The sequence below is a fragment of the Pocillopora damicornis genome, chromosome 2, assembly GCF_964200805.1.
Source record: "Pocillopora damicornis chromosome 2, jaPocDami1.2, whole genome shotgun sequence".
In the NCBI taxonomy this organism is placed as follows: Eukaryota; Metazoa; Cnidaria; class Anthozoa; order Scleractinia; family Pocilloporidae; genus Pocillopora; species Pocillopora damicornis.
Window position 1 is genome coordinate 9,745,667 of NC_142671.1, and position 21,893 is coordinate 9,767,559.

At 35.7% G+C, this 21,893-nt stretch overlaps 1 protein-coding gene across 3 annotated transcripts; it reads right to left on the minus strand.

Annotated features, from left to right (window-relative positions):
• Positions 1-902: 902 nt before the first annotated feature.
• LOC113670808 (anoctamin-5-like) lies at positions 903-21,634 on the minus strand. 3 transcript variants are annotated; one of them, XM_089195339.1, is made up of 28 exons: positions 21,194-21,632; positions 17,523-17,574; positions 16,744-16,874; positions 15,661-15,759; positions 14,546-14,688; positions 13,982-14,039; positions 13,672-13,723; positions 13,278-13,333; positions 12,857-12,913; positions 11,702-11,758; positions 10,937-11,001; positions 10,795-10,838; positions 10,466-10,556; positions 10,000-10,099; positions 9,317-9,377; positions 8,793-8,875; positions 8,267-8,404; positions 7,548-7,709; positions 7,189-7,225; positions 6,793-6,904; positions 5,743-5,794; positions 5,186-5,283; positions 3,264-3,397; positions 2,996-3,148; positions 2,813-2,865; positions 1,913-2,121; positions 1,594-1,726; positions 903-1,287 (listed from the first exon to the last, which is right to left on the minus strand). In XM_089195339.1, the coding sequence occupies exons 1-28, from the start codon at positions 21,593-21,595 to the stop codon at positions 1,105-1,107; spliced, it is 3,015 nt and encodes a 1,004-aa protein (XP_089051465.1). In that variant the 5' UTR covers positions 21,596-21,632; the 3' UTR covers positions 903-1,104. The 3 variants fall into 3 exon arrangements, with proteins under 3 accessions (XP_089051465.1, XP_089051463.1, XP_089051464.1); XM_089195337.1 differs by lacking the exon at positions 12,857-12,913 and having other exon boundaries at positions 21,194-21,634; XM_089195338.1 differs by lacking the exons at positions 1,594-1,726; positions 12,857-12,913 and having other exon boundaries at positions 21,194-21,634.
• Between the last annotated feature and the right edge of the window lie 259 nt (positions 21,635-21,893).

A 21,893-nucleotide genomic window follows, 5' to 3' on the forward strand; every position in this document is an offset into this window, starting at 1 on the left:
TTCAGTTACTCCACGAGATCGTAAAGACTATTGTGAACTAGTTCGGTAAAATTGGGAAAAAAAAAAAACTCACTCGCTGAAAAAAAGATACCTAAACACGTATTTATCTCTTGTTTTAATCAGAAGTTACGATAGCATTTAGCATTTGCAACATGTGTACACAATATGTTGGTAGAAGTCGGTTGAGGTCCTTTTTCTTGCATGTTTCCGTGTTTCATTATACTGGTCTATTTTAATCTTCTCTCTCGTCAAATAAAATTTCATGTATTGCTTTTGCTTACAGTGAAAAAAAGATCAGGTTTTAGAACAATTTTTTAGCACCGATTAGAAGCCGTCACTGGAAAAGAAACATACATTCCTGAAACAAGGTGAAAACGTTTGTGACAAACAAACAGCAGAGAGGCTTAAAGATGTACGGACAATGAAATTGTAATCGTGAGTTAAGTAAGCAACGCTGTTAAACCACCTGATTATCAATAAAAACGTCGAGAGAGTTTAAGTTACTTTGCCTTCTAGAAATGACTTGTTACTTTGCGGTATTCACCGAGGATTTGAAGGGTTTGGTTGGTAAAGGAACTACCTGTCAGAATATGAATTCGTAGGGTAATTAATTTTTTAACACAAAAAGTGATGAAGATAACACACTACCATCTGATTTGCAATGAGGTAGAAGCAGAAGTAAGGAGTTTATTTGTGGACCGTCTGTCGGAACAAAAGGGCTGGCCACCGTAAAGAGTAAAAAAGCTGACGTTTCGAGCGTAAGCCCTTCGCCATCGCTCTGGCGAAAGACTAACGCTCGAAATGTCAGCTTTTTTACTTTTTACGGTGGCCAATTTACGTTTTCAACTCATTTGTTAACACTAAATTACCTGCTATACTCTCCCACCGACGCAGCACCACAGTTTCTTTAAAAACGTACCCCTTTATTCTATGTAAAACACTGGCTTTTGGTGGAGATTTTCGAACTTTGCCTTACGTTTATTACAAGACATTATTCAAAATATGCGACGGTGGTATTATCAGATTTAACTACCTATACCGATATCAGCTACAAGTCGTTGACTACGAGATAATTTCTGTCAAAACACGACATTCTACAACGTTTCACAACATTTCATCCTGGCCGCGCGAATTTTCCCTAGGGACTGGAGAGACAGAATCTTGTTGATCTGCTGACCGTAAGGCTTCGCGGGCAAGAAAGTTCTCTCTCTTGACTTGATTGTCAACTTCCTTCGGAACATCGGGGATAATCCAAGCCAAGATTGCCGTCATACCGAACACGATGTGCTGCGCGAAATAACAAAATAAATAAGACGATCAGCCAAACACAAAAAGAAATATTAGATGGTAGGTAAGTTTCTTCAACTGAACCGGTTTTTTTTTGGTTGGTCAATTTTAAATGTTTCACAGAACTGCTAAAAGGATCAACTAGGAAACAGAGAGGAACACAGATAGGGTGGAATCTTCTTTTTACAACATTACTGCAGTAATCTCCACCAACAATTCTATTTGTAGGAAAATACTCCGATTCTCAGTATCCCATCAGGTGCATCATAACGAGCGTCCCACAATTAAAAGTGGACACAAACTCACCAGAAAGGCAACCACAAAAAACAACTTGGCCGCCAAAATATGCCAATAGGCTGTCGAGAACTTGTAAGCATTCGGATTTGGAAGGGTCGTGTTGAGTATTGTAATTTTTGGTCGTTCATAATACCCTCGGAATCTAAAATGCAAGTACACAAGACCTTTAAAACTTGAGTTATAATGGATGACTTATGATTCTTACAATAGTGTCACCAAGCGTCCAGCAAGCTTTGACAAATTAATGAATCAGTACACTAATCAGTAAAGGCGATTCTTTTTTCTGCAAGAACTAAACCATAAAACAGAACCCTCCTTGTTATTTTACCTGCAGGTAGATAAATTAAACCCACAACTGTTAATTCTTAGGGGGAACTCAACAGCAGCAGCTCCAGAAGGTCTCTCAGACTCAGGAAAATCATCCACCGCAAAACACGACAAGGTGTGGTTTACAAATCCTTCCAAGCTGTCGTTGTGTTCACCTAGGGTGTAATACAGTCTGGGGACGAATTCGGAAACAAAGGCAATCACAAAGCCCTAACAAAAAGGGTAAGAAAAAAACAAGTTACAAGTTACCTTGTGGCCTTCCTTACAATAAGTTCTCTTTGGTTTTAAATCAAAACGCCGAGTACGACATGTTTTCACCTTTGACAACAGGTAGAACAAAGAGATAACTCTCTGCTGTATTCTGCTCTTTAAATCGCTGATTCAAATTATTCAATTGTTATTATTTCCTTCAACTAAAGTGACTCGAACCGCAGCATGCAGCACGTACGATTAATGAAGCAATAACATTGCTCAAGTTCTTTTGAATACAAACTGTTTTCAAGCAAAATGAGCGGTCCTTGTAGAACATGCTAAATCATTGTCTGTCCGCTTGAACTTGCAAGTTACCAAAGCAATGAAATATCTAATCCTATTAGGAAATCCTTAATTTTTAGCTCTTACAGGTCAATAACTACCACCAGGTGACTAAATTTGACTATATTATTGTTATTTGATTTAAGTCAGGACCAAACTTTTTGGCTCGAACATGGGAAAAACTGTCTCATTAATTTTTTCTTTATTCGATAAAATTGGGGGAAAAAATAACTGTGTTTGTAACTGAATCTGTCGCCCAAGTAATTTTTCTCTGTTTATTTTCCGTTTTTTTAATGATTTTCTTTCAATTTCAATCCTTAAAGAAATAATATTCAAAAACGCACAACTTTGTTAAATAGATTCTTACATTTACGACCACAGAGATCTTCGTAACGCCTTTCAAGATTGCGTACCAAATTCCTGTGAAAACAAAAGGTTTTTTTTTTTCAAGTGTTCTATTCGGTAGTTCCTAAATAGAATTTCAATTAATAAAAAATGTTTAAGACCAACAAAAATAATAATCGGCCCTCTCTTTGTATATAACGCATACCTATATCCTGCGCACGAGCTGCCATTGGGCGCTGAAAAACCACGATAAACTTGTAAGCATCAAGACGAATTTCCAACAAGTTATTGATGAGGGCAAAGAACGGTCCAAGTGGAAAGGCAGCCACAAATAGTGTCACAAAGCCATACTGGATCACTGGAAAAAACAAAAACAAAACAAAACAAAACAAAACAAAAAAAAAACAGAGTTTATAACCAGTAAAATCTCAACCATCTCCTTCGCTCAACCGTACAAGCTGCGCAGTTCTTACCCATCTCAAGGTATTCATAAAACAACCCGTGCACGGGATACTGAGTCAAGTCATAGTCCAGTTCCCAACGTGTGTATTCGGTCAAGTCGGGGGTTTCAATATTCTGACGGCGTCTCCACCAGTTCTGAAGCTTTCTGTGGAAAATAATTATAATAATAATATAAACCTCAGTCAAATACCAAGTGAGTTTTCGCGCGAAAACATGATATCTTCATACGAGAAGATAACATGTTTCTCTTTACACGTGGAAACAATACCGATACTATGATTATACTATTACAAGGCCGCTTGGAGCTACGAAATTTCTCTTCACGCGTTGAAAAATATTTCTCTCGTTCGTTTCGCTCACTCGTGAAATATTTCCCAACACTCGAAGAGAATTAATTATCTTCGCGCGGCCATGTAATATCCTCTATTATCAGGAATAAAAGAGACCATAGTGATAATAATAATAATAATGGTGACGATATCAACTACAGCAATAATAATAATAATAATAATAATAATGAAGATGATGATGATGATGACGATGATGATGATGGTGATGATGGTGATGATGATGATGATGATGATGATGATGATGATGATGATGATGATGATGATGATGATGATGATGAAGAAAAAATAGGAGTGCTTACCCAATGATCATCCCACTCATTTGAAATTTGAGTCAAAATATTATTAATCCAAAACGTTCACAGAATGAGTGACTTGGCCTGTGAAATACTGTTTTACAGGACTAAACAATTAAAAGTATTATTTCACTGTAAAATGTGTTTGGAGCATGTTCCCACAATAATAATATACATGGAAAAATTTCTCAGTTCTGATTGGTCAAGATTAATTCAGTGCAGAAGAGGGTTAATTCAGAGCAAAGAAAGTAACAAATCAAACATTCTGATTGGTCAATAATCAAAGAAACTCATCAAATGAGAACCTTCGATGTCGCAACAAAATTTGAAAATTTGAAAATTTGAAAATTTGCGAGCGAAACAATGGCCTGCTTTTTAAGTAGGTTTTCTTTCGCCACCGCAGCTGAAAGCAGCTCAGACAACCAAAACACTGTAAAAAGCACTGTTTTTGGTTTCGGCCTGGAAAAAGTGGTTTTTAGAGAAGGGAATTGCCAAGGAAATCAAAAATTACAAGCCGACCTAGCTTAACACTTTGCTCGAGCGATCCAACGCCGAAATTAAAAACACACATGGTTAAACCTCGAAAACGACGATTCCATTTCATTGAAAGTGATTCGGACACAGACTGAACAATTACATGAACTGTTTAGCCGGACTTTGAACTTTTTTGCGCCTTAAAGATGTGAAGATATCATCGCATATTATTGTTTTGATCGTACATTGTTGTTTTGACCGAACGCACGGTTTGAATATATTATTTTTGCTCTTGATGCGCGCGCTTTGCTTCTGCTTAATTATGATAAGCCATCTCGTATTTTTTCATGTCTATTATTAACCCGTAATCCCATGATTTTTCTTGTTATTTTTTTCAAAGACCACAAATTGCACTCGCCCTACGGGCTCGTGCAATTTTGTTAGTCTTTGAAAAAATTTACTCGTGCTTATTTATTCCAAATTGCACTCGAAATCATGTGATTACCTATACAAATACATTCCCTGATTTTTTTTTTTTCAGCGATTCCGGTTTTCTGATTACTATACCTGTGTTTCACTTACGCTATAAATGTGCTTCTCCAATAAGCTATTACACCTATATGTATGTCGTATTGCAAAACTGTCCAAGTATATCGAGCACAACGTAAATACTCCTAGTTAACAGTAAACTGTTATTACATTAGAATATGTAAATGTCCATAAATGTGTAATTTTCTAAAACCTGCCTTAAGTCCAATGAAGGCTCAAAAAGCGGGAACGTTTAAAATGTACCTCATCTCTTTACGAGCTACTTACGGGACGATTATTTCAATAAAATTATTGAAGATCTGCTTTCCAACCATGATAACTGCCAGCTGGACCAAGAGCTCAAATAAACAACCTGCCGGATTACACTGCCAGAACAACATAAAAATGAATTCAGAATTCTCCTTTACAACTGCTCTATGTTTGAAAGATATTTTCAGTTACTTTTATGCCTTATTTTACTTTCTATTTTCTAATTGAAATGAACTAATATTGTCCAAAGGAGGTAAAAAAGTCAAAAACAAGATTCAAATTGTTAAAGCAACTATTTCCAAGTCGGCAAACCTTGCATTGTCAAATTTAACGAACATCACATACACCCTTACGATATAAATTCTAATCAAACGCGTCCTTTTTAAACTGGTCCAACTAATGGGACCAAAGGCGAAAAACATTATTTACTTCAATTACAAACAATGTCTAAAGACGATCTTCCCTTCCTTTTCTCGCAAATTTTTGACGACAGTACCGTCTGATCAACCCAATGCAGCTTTAAATACCCTAAACTGTCACAAAAAAAGCTTTACATATCGAATACTTTTTCTTACCTCTTCTTGTCGAAAACCAAATATCCTGTTAAATTCTGCTGGCCTTCCAGGGCTGAAAACAAACATTTTTTTTTGTCAGCGCAGTTCTTTCTTCCAGAGGGACGAAAATTGTTGTCCCCGTAGGTCTGTTCAGTACCATTTTTAAAATTATGCATAAAAAATCTGTCTCACCCTAAACAGATAACTTAAATTGTCAGTCGAAAATATTCTCAAAATATGATTCAATACGTTCATTCTACCGCTGTGATGCCAAACAATTTTTAATGTGTTTAACGCTTCTAAGTAAATAGATAAAAGTTCCTACTGGTAATTATGTAAAACTATTTTTCTGAAGATGTTTTTACTTTTGATGTGAATCGCGACGTTTCAATGGCTTAGTGCGAGTTTTCTTTACGTGATGAGGTCGAGTGTATACGAGTCACCTTCTGAAGCATTATGCTCCAATGTGGTGGGCTGTTTCTCAACAGCTTAGCGCGTTTCGAAGATTCGCTGTAACACGGCTCTCCTGTTGTTGTTTTTGATCGTCAGTATCACAACACAGCATCACAAAGAAACAAGACAACAGCAGAACCGTGCAACAGCAAATGGGTGGGGGAAGATCACGATCTGCATGTCATTCGAAGAGCCTAAATCGTGAGAAAAACAATGACACTTAAGGCTGGCGGGATAGATAGTCGGGGATTTCAATATTTCTCGATGATTCCAGAGTTTTCTAATTAATGAAACTCGAAATCGTAGACATTCCGATTGTCTGATGGTTGACGAAAAATAGAACAGACACCACTTCATTTGGGACTCGGGGCTACAGGAGCCAAGGAATGGTAGCAAATTAAAACTAACGACAGTTCAAAATAGGAGTTTTCATTAGCCTTCACTAATCGCGGATCATCGCAAAAATCTGGGTTGCGTCAGTAAAAAAAAAGCGCTCTGGTTTTAACCGATTTGTCGTCAGTCATCCCAGACAATCGAAAATGTCTACGATTTTGAGTTTTCTTTCTTAGGAGAACTCTAAGTAACTTTTTTCCCATTGTTGCCATGACATAAACTCACCTGAGTTTAAAAAACGCAATATAAAAGAGTGACGAATAGAAGTTCACAAACTGGAAAAGGTACATCTTAAATGAAAAGATGTCTTCAAGCTCCGTCTGGGTGCGAGGCATCTCTGAAATAAAAACAGATGATGAATTTAACCCTATCCTTATTGCATCCTACTTTGTTAGCTTTCGACGCCGCATGCCAATGCAGTTTAGAGGTACGGAAGGATTCGGCTACTAATTTTGAATTTAAAATTCCTATGTAATGTGTAATGACCACAATGTGCACGAGTACAGTAGTACGGTTAAGGTCAGTTGAAAGATCGGATGCATTGATGATTCAATATCAGTAAATGGGTCAATAGCTTAAAGCATGAATGAAGTTCACTGAATTCATTTTCTACACACGTACCCCATCGTGTCAAAATCTCGGCCAGTTTTTCGTAAACCTGGAGATAAAATAACATAATTAACAAAAAGAAGTCACCTGAGGATCACACTAAATGATCAGTTGTTACTCCAAGGTATAAAACCATCCGCTGAACTTCTACTGTTAACCCTCTAACTCCCAAGATCTGATTGAGAGGTTACATGTTCATCACTTCTGGGAGTTAAAGGGTTAACTAATATCTAATCATTCAAGTAGGAACCATCGCTGTGTAAGAGTCGCAAACGAACATCTAAATGATAGGGCAGACAACAAAAATTTACCTCAAGATGTTTACTAGTTGTGTACCGTCTCCATAGAAAAAGATAAGTTTATGCAGGTACCTTGTTGAGGAGCATGATGGTAATGAGATTTAGGAGAGCTGCAGTGCCGGACGTGGCCATGTTTACAGCTCCCATGTTGTAGTCGCTGCTTGCGGCTAACACCGCGTATACTGCAACACGGTATACTACAACAGCAAACACGGCGATGACGACAAGCGCCAGCTGCGATACAAAGACCATAATACTATAGATCAAAATTCAGAGCTTCGCTGTTGCACCTCTTATACTCTTTACTTAAACACTACGAGCCATACCGGTGACCAAAAGCCAGTTTTTCTGTCGGTTATAACTAGCTTGTAAAAGACGCCAGGGCTACAGAATTCAGGTAAATCTAGATTTGAAAAGGTCAAATTGTTGCAGTAATATGAGCGTTTCGCCTCGTCCGAGTAGCGACGCCCAATAGTATCAAGGTGGTGGGTGGGTGAGTGGATGCGAACAGTTGACACCATAGGAGGGAAGCAATCTCCCAGCAATCAAGCCGCAGCCAACCTCCAGGCACCTGTCAACACAACACCAACAAACCGGTGCACGGAATGGACACTCAACCAAAAGAGGGAGGTGGCGAGGGAGGGAGGGAAGGAAGGAAGGAAGGAAACAAAGCAGTAAGGTAGTAATGCACATCGATGCCGTTGCGAGGCTCTGGTGAAACTGCTGCATTATCTCGGTTTAAACCTGGCCAAAATCACATTGAGTCTTATTAAACATTATCCAGTTCTTACCATGAAGATGATGAAACTGAAACTACAAATAAATCTGGGCACTTTCCTCCCAAGCGATATGAAAGGCTCTTCCACTTTCGTGATGGGGTTCAAACGGGTCTCCATCGCTACTGCCTCGTACTCGGGACGAGGTTGTTCCTAAAACAGAATAATGAATTGGAGCTTGTACATTAATGGAAAGATGGTGAAATGAAAAACACACTGAACAGGACTGACGGTCAAGTTTTTTCGAGTCTTTTTAAGTAATAAACTGTACCTTGAGTTCAAACGAACACATTTCAGAGATCCGTGAAATTAATATTAATTGCTTATAACATGCAACAAGATCAACAAAAACGTTTACATTTAAAGCACCATTCACAAAACGAATGAAAAATCGACACGGAGAAGTAAGTAGTGTGGTTTTTTGTTCCTGGATAAATCCTAAACGGCATAAGCTTACCTTGCCAAGCCTAATCTTTGCCTTCTTACAAATAATTAACAAAAGTCATAAATAAATACATTGATTGATTAATTAATACCGTACCTCTTCGTCCTCATATCCCAATAGATCCCATTCGTAAGCAATCTCTGCCTGCCGCCTCTTCCAAAACTCAAGAAACATGGTGGCTGTGTAACAAATACACACATGATCATCAGCAAAGTATTGCATTAACATTACGACCCTGAAAGAAAATCAAAGTTTCTTTTCTGTGAAAGTCACAGACAAAATGATCCTATTTATGAAATGTTCGGTAATCAATCCATTAGCTATTTTTTCAACTCTTGAACGGGATGGTTCAGTACAAGTTGCCCAAACATTCTATCAAGTTTCTTTGACTATTCAGCGTTGCCAATAAGTAAATACTCCCGGGTGGAGAGAAGCATTCTCAGAGTGAATCATCTCGCCCAACAACTCAATATAATGACCACACCAGGGCTTAAACATTTAGACTTAAGGTTCCACGTGCTAGCCATTTATGAATTGTACAGCTGTCAACAATAGAGCCTCGGGGTCTGACACAGTTTACTACACAAGCAATTATTCTTAAAAATAAAAAAAGGTCTCACCCCAAATCGACATAAAAATGGCAAAAACCACAGTAAACTCATTGTCAAAAACGTAAGCCACCTGAAGAGAATCAAAGAGGGCATTAGTACATGTAGACGATAAAACTGGATAGATAATTTCTGAAAAACGAACTACAAAGATGAATATTTCCCAGCAAAATAATGTGCTAATTATTATGAATTGTCTCCAAATTCATGGTTTATGCTACGTGTAGCCCCTTTAACAAGGGGCTACATCAATTATTAATGGGACAAAGGGCCTCACACTGCGGTCATTTGGTCATCATGGTCAGCAGGAAGAAACTGTGGTGCTTAAATTCAATGTTGCACAAAATTTCTTTCTCTGCTTTCTTCCTTTCTTTCTCCATTTCTGGCAAACATTTCGTGATTTTAACCCTTTAACTCCCATGAGTGACCAAGACAGAATTTTTCCTTACAATATCAATATAATATCAACCAGATAAGTGATAATAATAAAGAAAAATATCAATTTGGGGATAACTAGTTGTTCCAATACTAAATTCTCTGAACAAACAATATAAGAATTGTATGGTTGACTGTGAAGAGAATGACAAATTTGGTTAAGTCGCCAAATAGCGACCTCTAAAAAAGTTTAGCAAAGAAGTCGAGGAAGAAGAAAAGAAGGAACTTGAAGTAAGAGGTGAAAATGTTCTTTAAGTCACCTTTGAATAGATGCATGTGTCCGATAAAGACCAGTAGGGACAGCGTTTGTCACAGCGAGGGCACATGGGAAAGTTCTTAGACGTATCACAGATGTCTTTCCTAAAGCAAAAGATACATACATACAGTTGGTTTTACGTGTCTGAAAGCCACGTTTACACAAAAATAAAAAAAAGTTCGTTCTCTGACTTGCGTTTTTTCAGTATAAAACCAGTGATTGCAATACTGTTAATGCTTACGACTGGCAGTAATAGTAAACACTGGATGCACATTATAGTGAAAGTTATGTAAAATAGCACATGTGAATGTATCACCAAATATATTTTTCTTTTGTTCCATTTCACAACAACTTTAAATAATAATTTAAGATTCCCAGTCCTCAATGAGCCCATTTCACGGCTGATATGAATATAAGGCCTTTGCATATGATAGAATGCACATATAGGCCTTGCCAAACTCATCACTTACACAGGAATGTAAGACTCCAGTCTGACAAGTCCATAAATCACACAAACAAGGCCCATGATGGCTGCTGGGAGCAACATCCATGTGTAGAAACCTGTCAAACAGTCAAGAGAGTAACATTTGTTTCATGACACTGTTTTCCTCGTTGACATCCAAACTTCATGCATTGTGCAATGTCCTTGAGTCTCACTGGCTGACTAGAATACAGTCATAGCCTTTAATATGTGTTCTTCCAAAAATAAGAATTATATGCAGCCATGATTAAACAGCTGAAACAATAACTTACTTCAATCAGAGTGCACATGAAATTTGAAGTCATTAATTATATTTACCTAACCAAGCAAAGTAGATTCCAATTTTCTCTCCAAAGTAATCTCTGCAACAAAATTAATGAATAATCGACCAAAACAATTATTAACAACAAAAAATGACACACACACCTTGAGTTAAACAGTCTTGTGTAAGTGATTTTACCTGATATGATCCAATGGTTGCATTTTGTACCAGCGATGTGCTTTAACCCAGGTGTCAAACAACAACTGAAATAGCAACAACCCACAAATAAAACTATCATTGATTACCAACTGTAAAACTGGAAAAAACAATGCAATAGAAAAATTTATAACTGCACTTAAAAGAAAATATTGAGAAAAGCTATCAGAGTTTCAAGTCTGATATATCTGAACACAAGCTTGAGAAGAATATCGAGAGTAGGGGTAGAAGTAAAAATATTGAGAAGGAGAAAATTCAATGAAAAAACAAACAAACAAACAAACAAAGTTTTCTTTGGTGATTTGACTTGTTCGACTCTAATTTTCCTGTTACAAGTTCCTACAAAATAGGAATTTACCTTAAAACATCTAAAAGCAGGAATGAAAAAAAAGGTTACACGTACTGTAGCTTGAATGACAAATCAGCTTTGAAAGAAGTTTACAAAACTGATGAGGTGTAAGTTGAAGTGACGGTAATAAGACGGTATAGATTTGGTTACCAATCGTTTCACACCCACAGTCATGTCATACCCAGTTAGTTGAGTCATTTTGTACCCAGCTTGAGTATAAAATGATTGAGTACAAAACGACTATGGGTACGAAATGACTGCATACCATAGATTTGTTTAGGAGTTTATTAGGTCCAAGTTGTACATACACAATGTACACTGTAAACAGGAAACAACATACACAAAACTAATTAACCTCGTGAGGTCTATTTATTTAAAAAAAATAATATAAAAATTACCTGTCTGGCATTTTCAGGTCTTGGAGGATCATTGGATTGATCTATTTCATAAGTGCCCTACATCAACCATTGTAAAATACAAAAATGATGGTACTGTATCAAGTTATTCCATGTATTATTGTGGTAATTTTTGCAATGTATAGATCTCTAAATGTCAAATTCCCTGATAAAGTAATTATAAATTACAGTGTGCTCATCATATGCCAAATCCATCTCTATTACCTCTCTCCAGTAAAAAAAAAAAATCAAATGCAACTCTTTAATTTGAAACATCAACACTTGAAGGTAACAAAACATGTTTCAAAATGCTAAAAAATTACTTTTTGTGTGTGTTATGAGCAACTGACAATCACACAGTTGTCCTAGATATGATTAAGACAACATGATTTGTGTACATGTAGTGTGCGTTCAAGTCTGATTGAATTATTTTGATGGTCATGAGCAAAAAGTATACCCTGAAAATTGGCCTGAAGTACAATTATGCTTTGTTGCCATTAAAAATCCCTGGTTCCATTGATCAAAACTATAAAAAAATTCTTGAATTCTCCAGCTCAGTTTGAGCACTAATAAGACAGTGTAATAGGGCAGTTAACACACCATGCCTGTGTAAGTGCACAGAAGGTGTCGCATGTGCATGCTGTTGTCTCACATTTTGCCCATTTAACTGTTGTTTTTTTTTAATGAAAAGGTACAATGGATGCCTTCACAGTGCAATCATCCAATTTTGTTTATCACTTGAATAATTACAGCCTGAATTGGACTCCTCTTGGTCCTATTACCATTATATACATGTACAATGTACATGTATCAGTCCAAATAGCTCCCCATGTCCAACAAGCTTAATGTTCCCTGGATCAAGACATCCATTGTCCAACTCTCATTTGACTAAACATATGGACATGTAGTTGTTTGATGTTATTCCTTTTTTGTATTGAATTTTTATTCCAAAATTTTTGAAATAAATGACAAGAAAACACATGGCTAACTTTGCCAACATTTAGCTGAATCCTGTTCAAGCAACCTGACACAATTGTTGATTCAAGGAAAAAATCATTATTAGACTCCAAGTCACTCTGAGAAAACTGATGCAGAAGTTGCCTTTTCCTCTGGCCAGTCCCTTGCATGGGATCATTCAACCAGATGGAGTGCACTTACAGAAAATGAACCATGACCTATATAGCTTTGTTTGGCTTTTTCATGTCCCTTTAATCCCTGACAGGAGACAAGGTTTTTAATTTTAAGTTTTGCATGATATAACTGTATGTCAGCCTTCTTGGGCCCTTAAACTTAATAATCATATACAAATATGAGAGCCCTTAAATTTGTTCACCACTGCCCTTCAAGTCTCTGTTTTCAGTTCCTCTAAATTCTGAGAAGTTTCAAAGCTTATAATCTGCTCTTCTAAAGGTATCATTCAGGAACTGCTCATTTTTTAAACCTAGAGAAATTATTGTAAATTACAGTAATCCATCAATTTATACCATAGTAAATTTCTTGGACACTTTTTAAGTTTCATAGTAAGGAGTTGTTATACTGAAGACAAAAAACAAAACAAAACTTGCAATTAATTTTTTACCTCGTGTAAAGGATAAGCTGCAGTGTAAGATCCATTACCAATTAAGCGTCCAATGCCTAATATCATATTACAGAGATGCATAAATGACAAGGATATGCAGCTACATTATGTAAGTATAAGTTTCTGATCACACCATACACAATGTGATACATGATATACTGCAAAATCAGTTTAATAAGCTGAAAGTAATACAAAAGAGAATACTTCAAAGAGTCTTTCTGCAGTTAGAGAAAACTGACATGTACCTTTAAATTCCCTGTAGGAGGCAATATTCTTATTGTTCAATGACTGACAAAAATACATTTCTCTACCTGATGTAAAGGGCCCCAAATTTTTAATGCTAGTCATTAACATAAAGTATTAATAGTTTTGATTAAGATTGCTTCATTTTTACCAATCTGATTCCTCTTCTCGCCATACTGTGTTCTTGTCAAAATTCTGTGAACCTGCATGCAATTGAACATCAATATTTACTGTACTTCTATTTGTTTTGCCATCTGTCTGAGATGTGTTACCAGAGTGCACTATTTATAAATCAGGCAAAAGATGAATATATCATTTGGTCATTGCATGTTCAGTGAGTTAAAGATCTACCATAGCAGGAACTACATGACATACATGACTGTAAAACTATCATTACTCGTAATGTTGTCATGATAAAGTTAAATTCAAAGTAAACATCCTCTGTTACTGGAATCACTTACAATTCTGCTCCGCTGAGCACATGTGAAGAAATCATCCTGGTTTTCTGGAATAAGAAACCTATTAATAATGAAAAAGAAATTTGATTTCATCATTAATTCACAAATTCAAAATATAAAAATAATATATATTATTAATCATAGAAGATTAATGGAAACTTAATCATTTAAACCCCAGTTACCTATTAAAGTTTCAAACATAAACTTATTGTTAAAAGACATGCTCCGAAAGAAATTAATATGCTTTCAATTATACATCAGTAGAACATATTATTTACACATCCTAAACTATACATACTGGTATCAGCAATGATTTCTAGCAATTCAAAATTAAAAGTAATTCAAACTTTCAACTCCCATTTGTAACATAAAACATCAGTGTACAAATCCTTTTTACAGTACTGTTACACATGTATGCTTACAGCACATTCACCACTCAATTGACAAGCTCTTTAATTTGTAGCCATGATCTATTGCAATATTGTGGGTATTACTCTATTGTTCATATGCTGTAGTCCTGATCTCAATCACACTTTAATCCTCTGATAGTTAACAAAGAAAACGTACCTGTCGAGTTTGTCTTTTCTAAAGGCACAAGTGAAGTAGTTTGGCTGCTCTGGAAGATCTTCAGCTCTGAGTTCAAATGGATTACGCATTCCAATGGTATCAAAACATCTCTCAGTCCAATCTCTTGAGTCCAAGTCATTCTCCTGCCACCAGAAAAGGTTGTGTTCATTTCAAGCACTTAACCCTTTAACTCCCATGAGGGACAAAGAGAGAATTTCTCCTTACAATATCAATACAATTTTAACCAGATAAGTGATGAGAATAAAGATAACTATCAATTTGGGGATGATTGGTTGATCCGATACTAAATTCTCTGAACTAACATCATGAGAATTGTATGGTTGACAGTAAGGAAAAGTACAAATTTGATCTGGGAGTTAAAGGGGTAATTGTCAAGTACATAGAATTTTTATTACTGACAGACCACTTTCAAGTAACTTCTGTCAATGATTAATTGCTTGCTGTTGCAAGTAGTAACCTATCAATAACACAGCAGAAATTAATCTGACATCCAAATGCTCTACAGTCAGAAAAATTGAACATTAAAATTGCATCAATATTCATACTTTTTCCCCAATTCAAAGACATTGACAACAGTTTTCATCCTGATATAAAATAATATTACTGTTTCAGAATGTCCGGTGTTTGGGAAAGATTGTTCTACACATTCTTTGAGAATTTTATTATAATAATGTTTTTGGCAGATTTCCCTACAGTACTGTAATTGCCCCCTTATTTTAAGCAAACAATCAAGATATTATTGTCCCTGTGAACTTGTCAGTTACATGTACATACAAGTTAATTTGCTGCTTTTAATGTCATCAAAGGGGAAGTCATACTGTAAAAGTTTTTAATTATTTTCTTGATGAAAACCCCCTCACAATTTAAAACGTGGCCTGGTGCAGCCAATATTTATGAAGAATTGATATTAAAATGGTTGCCAACATTGAGAAGTCTTCTCTTGTGGTTCCTTGACTGCAAATACACTGGCTGAGACCCACATCAAATATATTTAACACCACTGACAGTATATTGTTAAATATGGTTTTTACTAAAGCTGACTTTTAATCAAGATCCAGTATTTGTGTGAGAAAACACCATAAATGTATTCATACCCTGATAGGCATCTTCATGAGCATCTCCTCAGCACCTTGGATGAGGACTTTCCAAGGTGCATGGATCTTGATAAAAGCTGTCTTTCCATTGCTTGATTTCTAATAAACAGTAATTTTAAGAAAGAAAAATTAACACTCAGTCTTTTATGTATTAATTTGCCAAGTATTATTTTTTAACAAGTTGTGCTGCATTTTGATGAGCCTATAGGTCAAGTCAAAATATAAACAACAAGTAGAATTACTCAGTGAAACTCCACACCAAAATAAGAAAGAGTTGTTTATTATCCAATTGCTTTTAACTACTTTAAAAGGTGGGGAAAAAAGAAGCAAATAGTCAATCAGTCTGTGACAGGTCTGATACGAAACACTCTCATGGATGACGGTGCAAATTATCCAAGTGTCCACATACATGTATTACAGTTTCATGGAACAATTGCACTTTTCCAACTGCACTTATCCACAATGTTAATAGTGGAAGGTCACTCATAATTGTTTAATTACATGTTTATCTGAAGGCCTTGTTCCTTGTTAAAGGCTTTTAGTTTCTGCATTATCAAAAGAAGAATTGGGAATTCATCGATTTCTGCACACTAATTAAGGGTTTCTATCATTTTCACCCCAAATTTGCAAAATTTAAGGTTTAAAAAAATTGGGACAACTATAGAAATAATCATAACAAAAAGCATCATTCTTATTGCCTCAGATAATAACAAGTTAACAAGCATGATAACTTCTTTAACATAAATGGAAGTATTTGAAACCATAATGATTTATTCTGGTTTAAAAGTCACAGTTCTCTCTTTTTCAAGTGGTAACTGATAAAATATACCTCCTGTACAACCGCTTATTACTGCCTAAAATTCCCTTGGAATACTTGAAAATTCAATATAAAAAAGATCACTGAAGTGACATGTCTCTATTAATTATAAATCACTACCCTCCACTTAAACAGGTTGTGACATAATATTAAGTACTGCAGCACTATCTTTGACCTATGGATCCTTAAGAATTGAGAAATAATTTGGAAAATAACTGAATCAATAGGTTAATGAATATGTTGTGAATTAACAAAATGAAATGTACCTCAATGCCTTCTGCTTCCAATTCTAAATTAGCCCTTTCCAGATTCTGCTCAAATGTAATTCGTTTCTCTTCTCTTTTTTGTTGCCACTCCCTGTCTTTGGTTGTATCAATTTCATACGCCAGAATGTAATCTATACAGAGATAAATGTGAAAAAGTGTAATTTTTTTTCAAAAGACAGCTAATCTTTCAATGTTGCTCGCTATTTTGTATGGGCATTTTATACTGTCATAGTGAAAAATTTAAAGGTCAGTAACACATGTGTACTAAGGTGAGTGTCAGTGACACATTGTTGACCCTTTAATTAATAACTCCCAAAATTTAATCAGTAATTCTTCTTACTGTCTACCATATGATTCATATGATAATAGTTTGGAGAATTTGGAAATAGATCAACCAGTAATACCCTAATTGTGTTTCTTTATTCTCATTACTGGTCTGCTTGATATTGATAGTGTAAGGAGAAATTCTGTCAAGTTCATTAGTGGGACTTAAAGGGTTAATGGTCACCACAAAAACTCAAGCTGTCTTTTTTACACTATATTTCTAGAATTGTTAGGTGAGTGAGCACATAAAATGAACACCAAAGTCATGATCAAAACTTCTAAAAGCATAGATTCCAACTACATGACATTGTACAGTACATATACTGTAAATCAGTAAAATATTTTCTGCTATTGAACTATCATCAAGAATAACCTCTAAATAAATTATGCTATTAGTATTATTTGAAGGAATTGTTTAAGTTAACTAATTAATTTAAAGTGCACTGTTCACTCACCAACTCTTCTCTTCCCATCCTTGAAGAACAGCGTATCAGAATCCTTCCCTCTCTGAAAAAAAAAAACAACAACAACAATAAGTAAACAGTGACTTCTTGCATTGTTCTGAAATCCTGTGTCCGAGGTTGTTCAAGTCACAGTTAATATTCTATTATTATAAGATATTTAATGTTGTTTATTTAAAATTCAGGATAAATCTTACATTGATAAGCTAAATTTGACAAACACCACTTAAAATAAACATAAGAAGTCAGAGTAAAAATAGTCACACAGGCAATCAAGCCAGGACATTTTATGGAGCTTGTCAAATTATGGGAAACGTTTATTTGATGAAAGTTTTAAAGCTTGAAATTCAGAGCAACCTATGAAAATTAACATATAAAAACAATCATTCAAGCCTTCAAGAACTTTATCAAGGCAGGCAATAAATTTTAGAGTCCAGTCAAATGATCTTAAACAATCACAAACAATCTACACTTATGAGAACCTTATACATTGATGTATTAATCAGACAAAAAGGATCAGATCTCAGATTAGCTAATAGAAAACAAGCTTACAGTTCTTGGTACATTAAATGTTGTGGATTTTCCCATCTGGTTTTCACAAGCCACAAATTCACAAGAATTCATCTGAAGTCAGACCCGAATACTGAATTAGAAAGATCTTTACATTTCCATCTATTACTGACAAAAAAACTTCTACCTTTCATTTGTTTAAGTGTACAGTCTACATCTATGCAAAATAGATAAAAATCATAAAAATGTGTTTTTATGAGGTATATTATACCCCTTAAACAGCCTTAAAATAAAGGAAAATTTTCAAAAAACTTCTTCTCGCTATTGTTAAACACTTTGCAGACACATCATTCATCACAATCACAAGAACCAAAGACAGATCTTTTCAAATTTGAATAACAAAGCATCAGGAAAGATTGCCATGACAATTTAATCGCTTGGTTGTAAACAGATGTTTCCAATACCATATTGTGAGGTATAACGTGTCACCTAGTTGATTGCAGTTCAAACTTATAATTTATTCATACAGTTAACATAGACATATTGCAAACTTAGGGCTAGCAATGATCTTTCTAGTTTCTTTCTCCTTTTGTATCCACACAATCACCAGTCATATACCTACTCGAACTAATATATGACAAAAGAACACAATGATTTATTTACTTAATATGTTGTTGCTTTTTTATTTTAACTGATAGTTTCAAGTAAATATCAAGATATAGAAAAGAAATGTTCAACACAGACAGGCCTGTGTGCAACATATTCCATATGTTTATTATTAACCCTTTAACTTGCAAATCAAATCTGTACTTCTCCTTACTGTCAACCATACAATTCTTATAATGTTAGTTCAGAGAACTTAATTTTGGATCCACTGATTATCCCCAAATTGATATTTTTCTTTATTCTCATCACTTATCTGGTTGATATTGTATTGATATTGTAAGGAGAAATTCTGTCTTGGTCACTCATGGGAGTGAAAGGGTTCATAAGTAATATTTATAAAAATGGGGGGAGAGGGGAGAAGAGTTTCATAATTTCTCATCTCTCTATCTTCAATATCTTATTTGGAAATAGACTTCCAATAACTGAATGAGCTGTATACAGTCAAACATGTATTATGTGGTCACCCATGGGCAGGGTGACCACTTGATACAGGTTGACTGCTTAACCTTTTAACCTGTAATGACTAGCATCTAATTTCTCCTTACAATATCATGCTTGAGTCAAACATTGAGGTCATGAGAATAGAGGAAATGATCACCAACTAGGGCAGCTCTTGATTATTAAACAAATTCTCTTTGTCAGCACCTTGGGAAATGTATAGTGAATAGTATGGAGAATATGGATACTGATGCTAGGGAGTAAAGGGTTGATACAGTTCCACAGAATAGGGGTAATTTTACAAAAAAAATTATAAAAACCACATCTTGTGCCATAATTGACCACTTAACATACAAAAACTTGCTTAAAAGTACTACTAACAATGATTTTGGGGGTAAAACATGGATCAAATTTTATTTTAATGATTGTTTTAAGTTTTATTTGAGTGGTTCTGATTTCAGTGATCATTCAATACAGGTGGAAGACAATACAAACAGCCCATTGTGACTCCCTCAAAGGTGACCCATCGGCCACTAAACAGTGATGAGGACTTAAAAGAGGTGAAAACTATAGCAATTGAGGGGTAACAAATTCTGCACAACTGACTGCTTAATACTATGCCACTAACAATACTGGTTCATCTGTCAGACCTACGTTTGCAAAACACATTCTTTATCATGCATCAAAAAGTACACTAAAAAAGTACTATGCTCAGTAAAAATAACTGAATAATAATCACTCATTAGTAGAGAGCTAAAGAAAATAAAAGACCATAAAGACAGAGAAATCACACTTAAGCAGGTCATTCTGAAATATAGTAAGGAAACCCCTTGTTGTCACAACTGAAATTAATTAACATTTATTCCCAACACAAAAGTGATGCATAATACCGTTTTATCTGTTAATGAAATAAAACTTCTTAATATGCACTTCAAACTACAAATTACATGTCCTAAGAATTAGTGTGTATCGAGTTACATGTTCAAGAGCATTTATCATCATTTGAAAGCTTGTTTCGAAATGTGATCAACCAGATTGCCTCAATTATCTGAAAAGAGGGGTTAAGATTATTTCTCACCGAACCACTTATTTGCATATTGGTCGCCAATTTTTCTAGAAGGGAATCAAACAGAGTACAATAAAAGGCAGTTCCTCCGATCATAAACTGAGCAGTGATGAAAACGATCGCAATCCTCTTGTTATTGAATTTTGTTGCCATTGACAAATATCAAGTTGTCAAAAACTGTTCCAGAAATAAAAGATCAACAAATCTTTTAACACTGGAGAGGTCATTTCATGTAAGCATGTTGAACGACACTTAGTTATTTTCTACAAGGATTGAAAATTAAAGTTAGTGGCCGGGTTCCAAAACGTCAATCGAACAAATTTCAAATTCCAAGCCCTTAACTAATATAACAGTTGAGATTCCTATGCTCGGCGAAAACACAGCCGCTTCTGGAGATTCTGAACGAAAAAAGCTCTGCAACTTAAATGTCATTAAAGCCAAAAGTACACTGATCAATTCCTCAGAATATTAAACAAATCTAATTAGGCTGAAATAAATTGAAGATCAATAAACGAGAAACAAGAAACACATGTTGAAAAAGCATGTTGAATGACACTCAGTTAATTTCTACATGGATTGAAAATTAAAGTTAGTGGCCGGGTTCCAAAACGTCAATCAAACAAATTTCAAATTCCAAGCCCTTAACTAATATAACAGTTGAGATTCCTATGCTCGGCGGAGATACGGCCGCTTCTGGAGATGCTGAACGGAAAAGGCTCGGCGACTTAAATTTCATTAAAGCCAAAAGTACACTGATCAATTCTTCAGAATATTAGACAAATCTAATTTGGCTGAAATAAATTGAAGATCAAGAAACAAGAAACACCTGAAGATCGATAACGAAAACTTTCTTACAAAATTCTTACGAATACAAAACAAGACCAAACGTAGGGCCACTTGGTATCAGCCCAACAAAGTAGCATACACAAGTTGATAAAGCTCTTTGTTAATAAGATAAAAGTACAATCGCATATTAAGTACGAACCTCTACATCTGAACTTGACGGTACGCGATGGGAGGCTCTCTCGAGTGGCTCATTGTAATCTGGTGGATGTACAGGACTCTCCTTGGACTTTTCATGGATTTTGACACCTGACGCTGTCGCAACGTCAGGATCTTGGCGCTTAGAAATCCCTTCAAAGCCAACAGGTGGAAGGTTATCGGAATCGCCACCACCGTGGTGATGGTAAGATGGGTTGGCAGGATTTGGGTAGCTTGCGTACTCATTTGTGGTGGGACGATAGATGTCTTGCGAAGGTGGGTTTGGATAGCCAGGTCCGTTATCATAAGGTGGATGGCCTGGCTGTTGGTGCAATTCAAATCCTATAGGCTGAACGCTCGGCTGAAAGCCTACATAAGGTCCTGGCGATGGTCCATAACCCGCCATTTTGTTTGTTGTCTATATACTTTCGGCACGGAGATTCGGAGATCATCGGTACTCATCGGAAATATGCAAAATAATTACGAAGATCAGCTATGCTATTTTTGGTACTTATAATCGGGGATAGGAGGGAGACAGTAAAGACAAGTGAAACCAGCGACATATGGAATGATCTGAAATGCTCAGTACGACAATTTGATAGTGATCATGAGTGAATTTCGCTGTTTACTGGTGACAGCATATTTAATCGTTGTCAGAACGAAAATGCGGGGGCGCGAAAAATGACAAGAAAGCGCACGGGAAG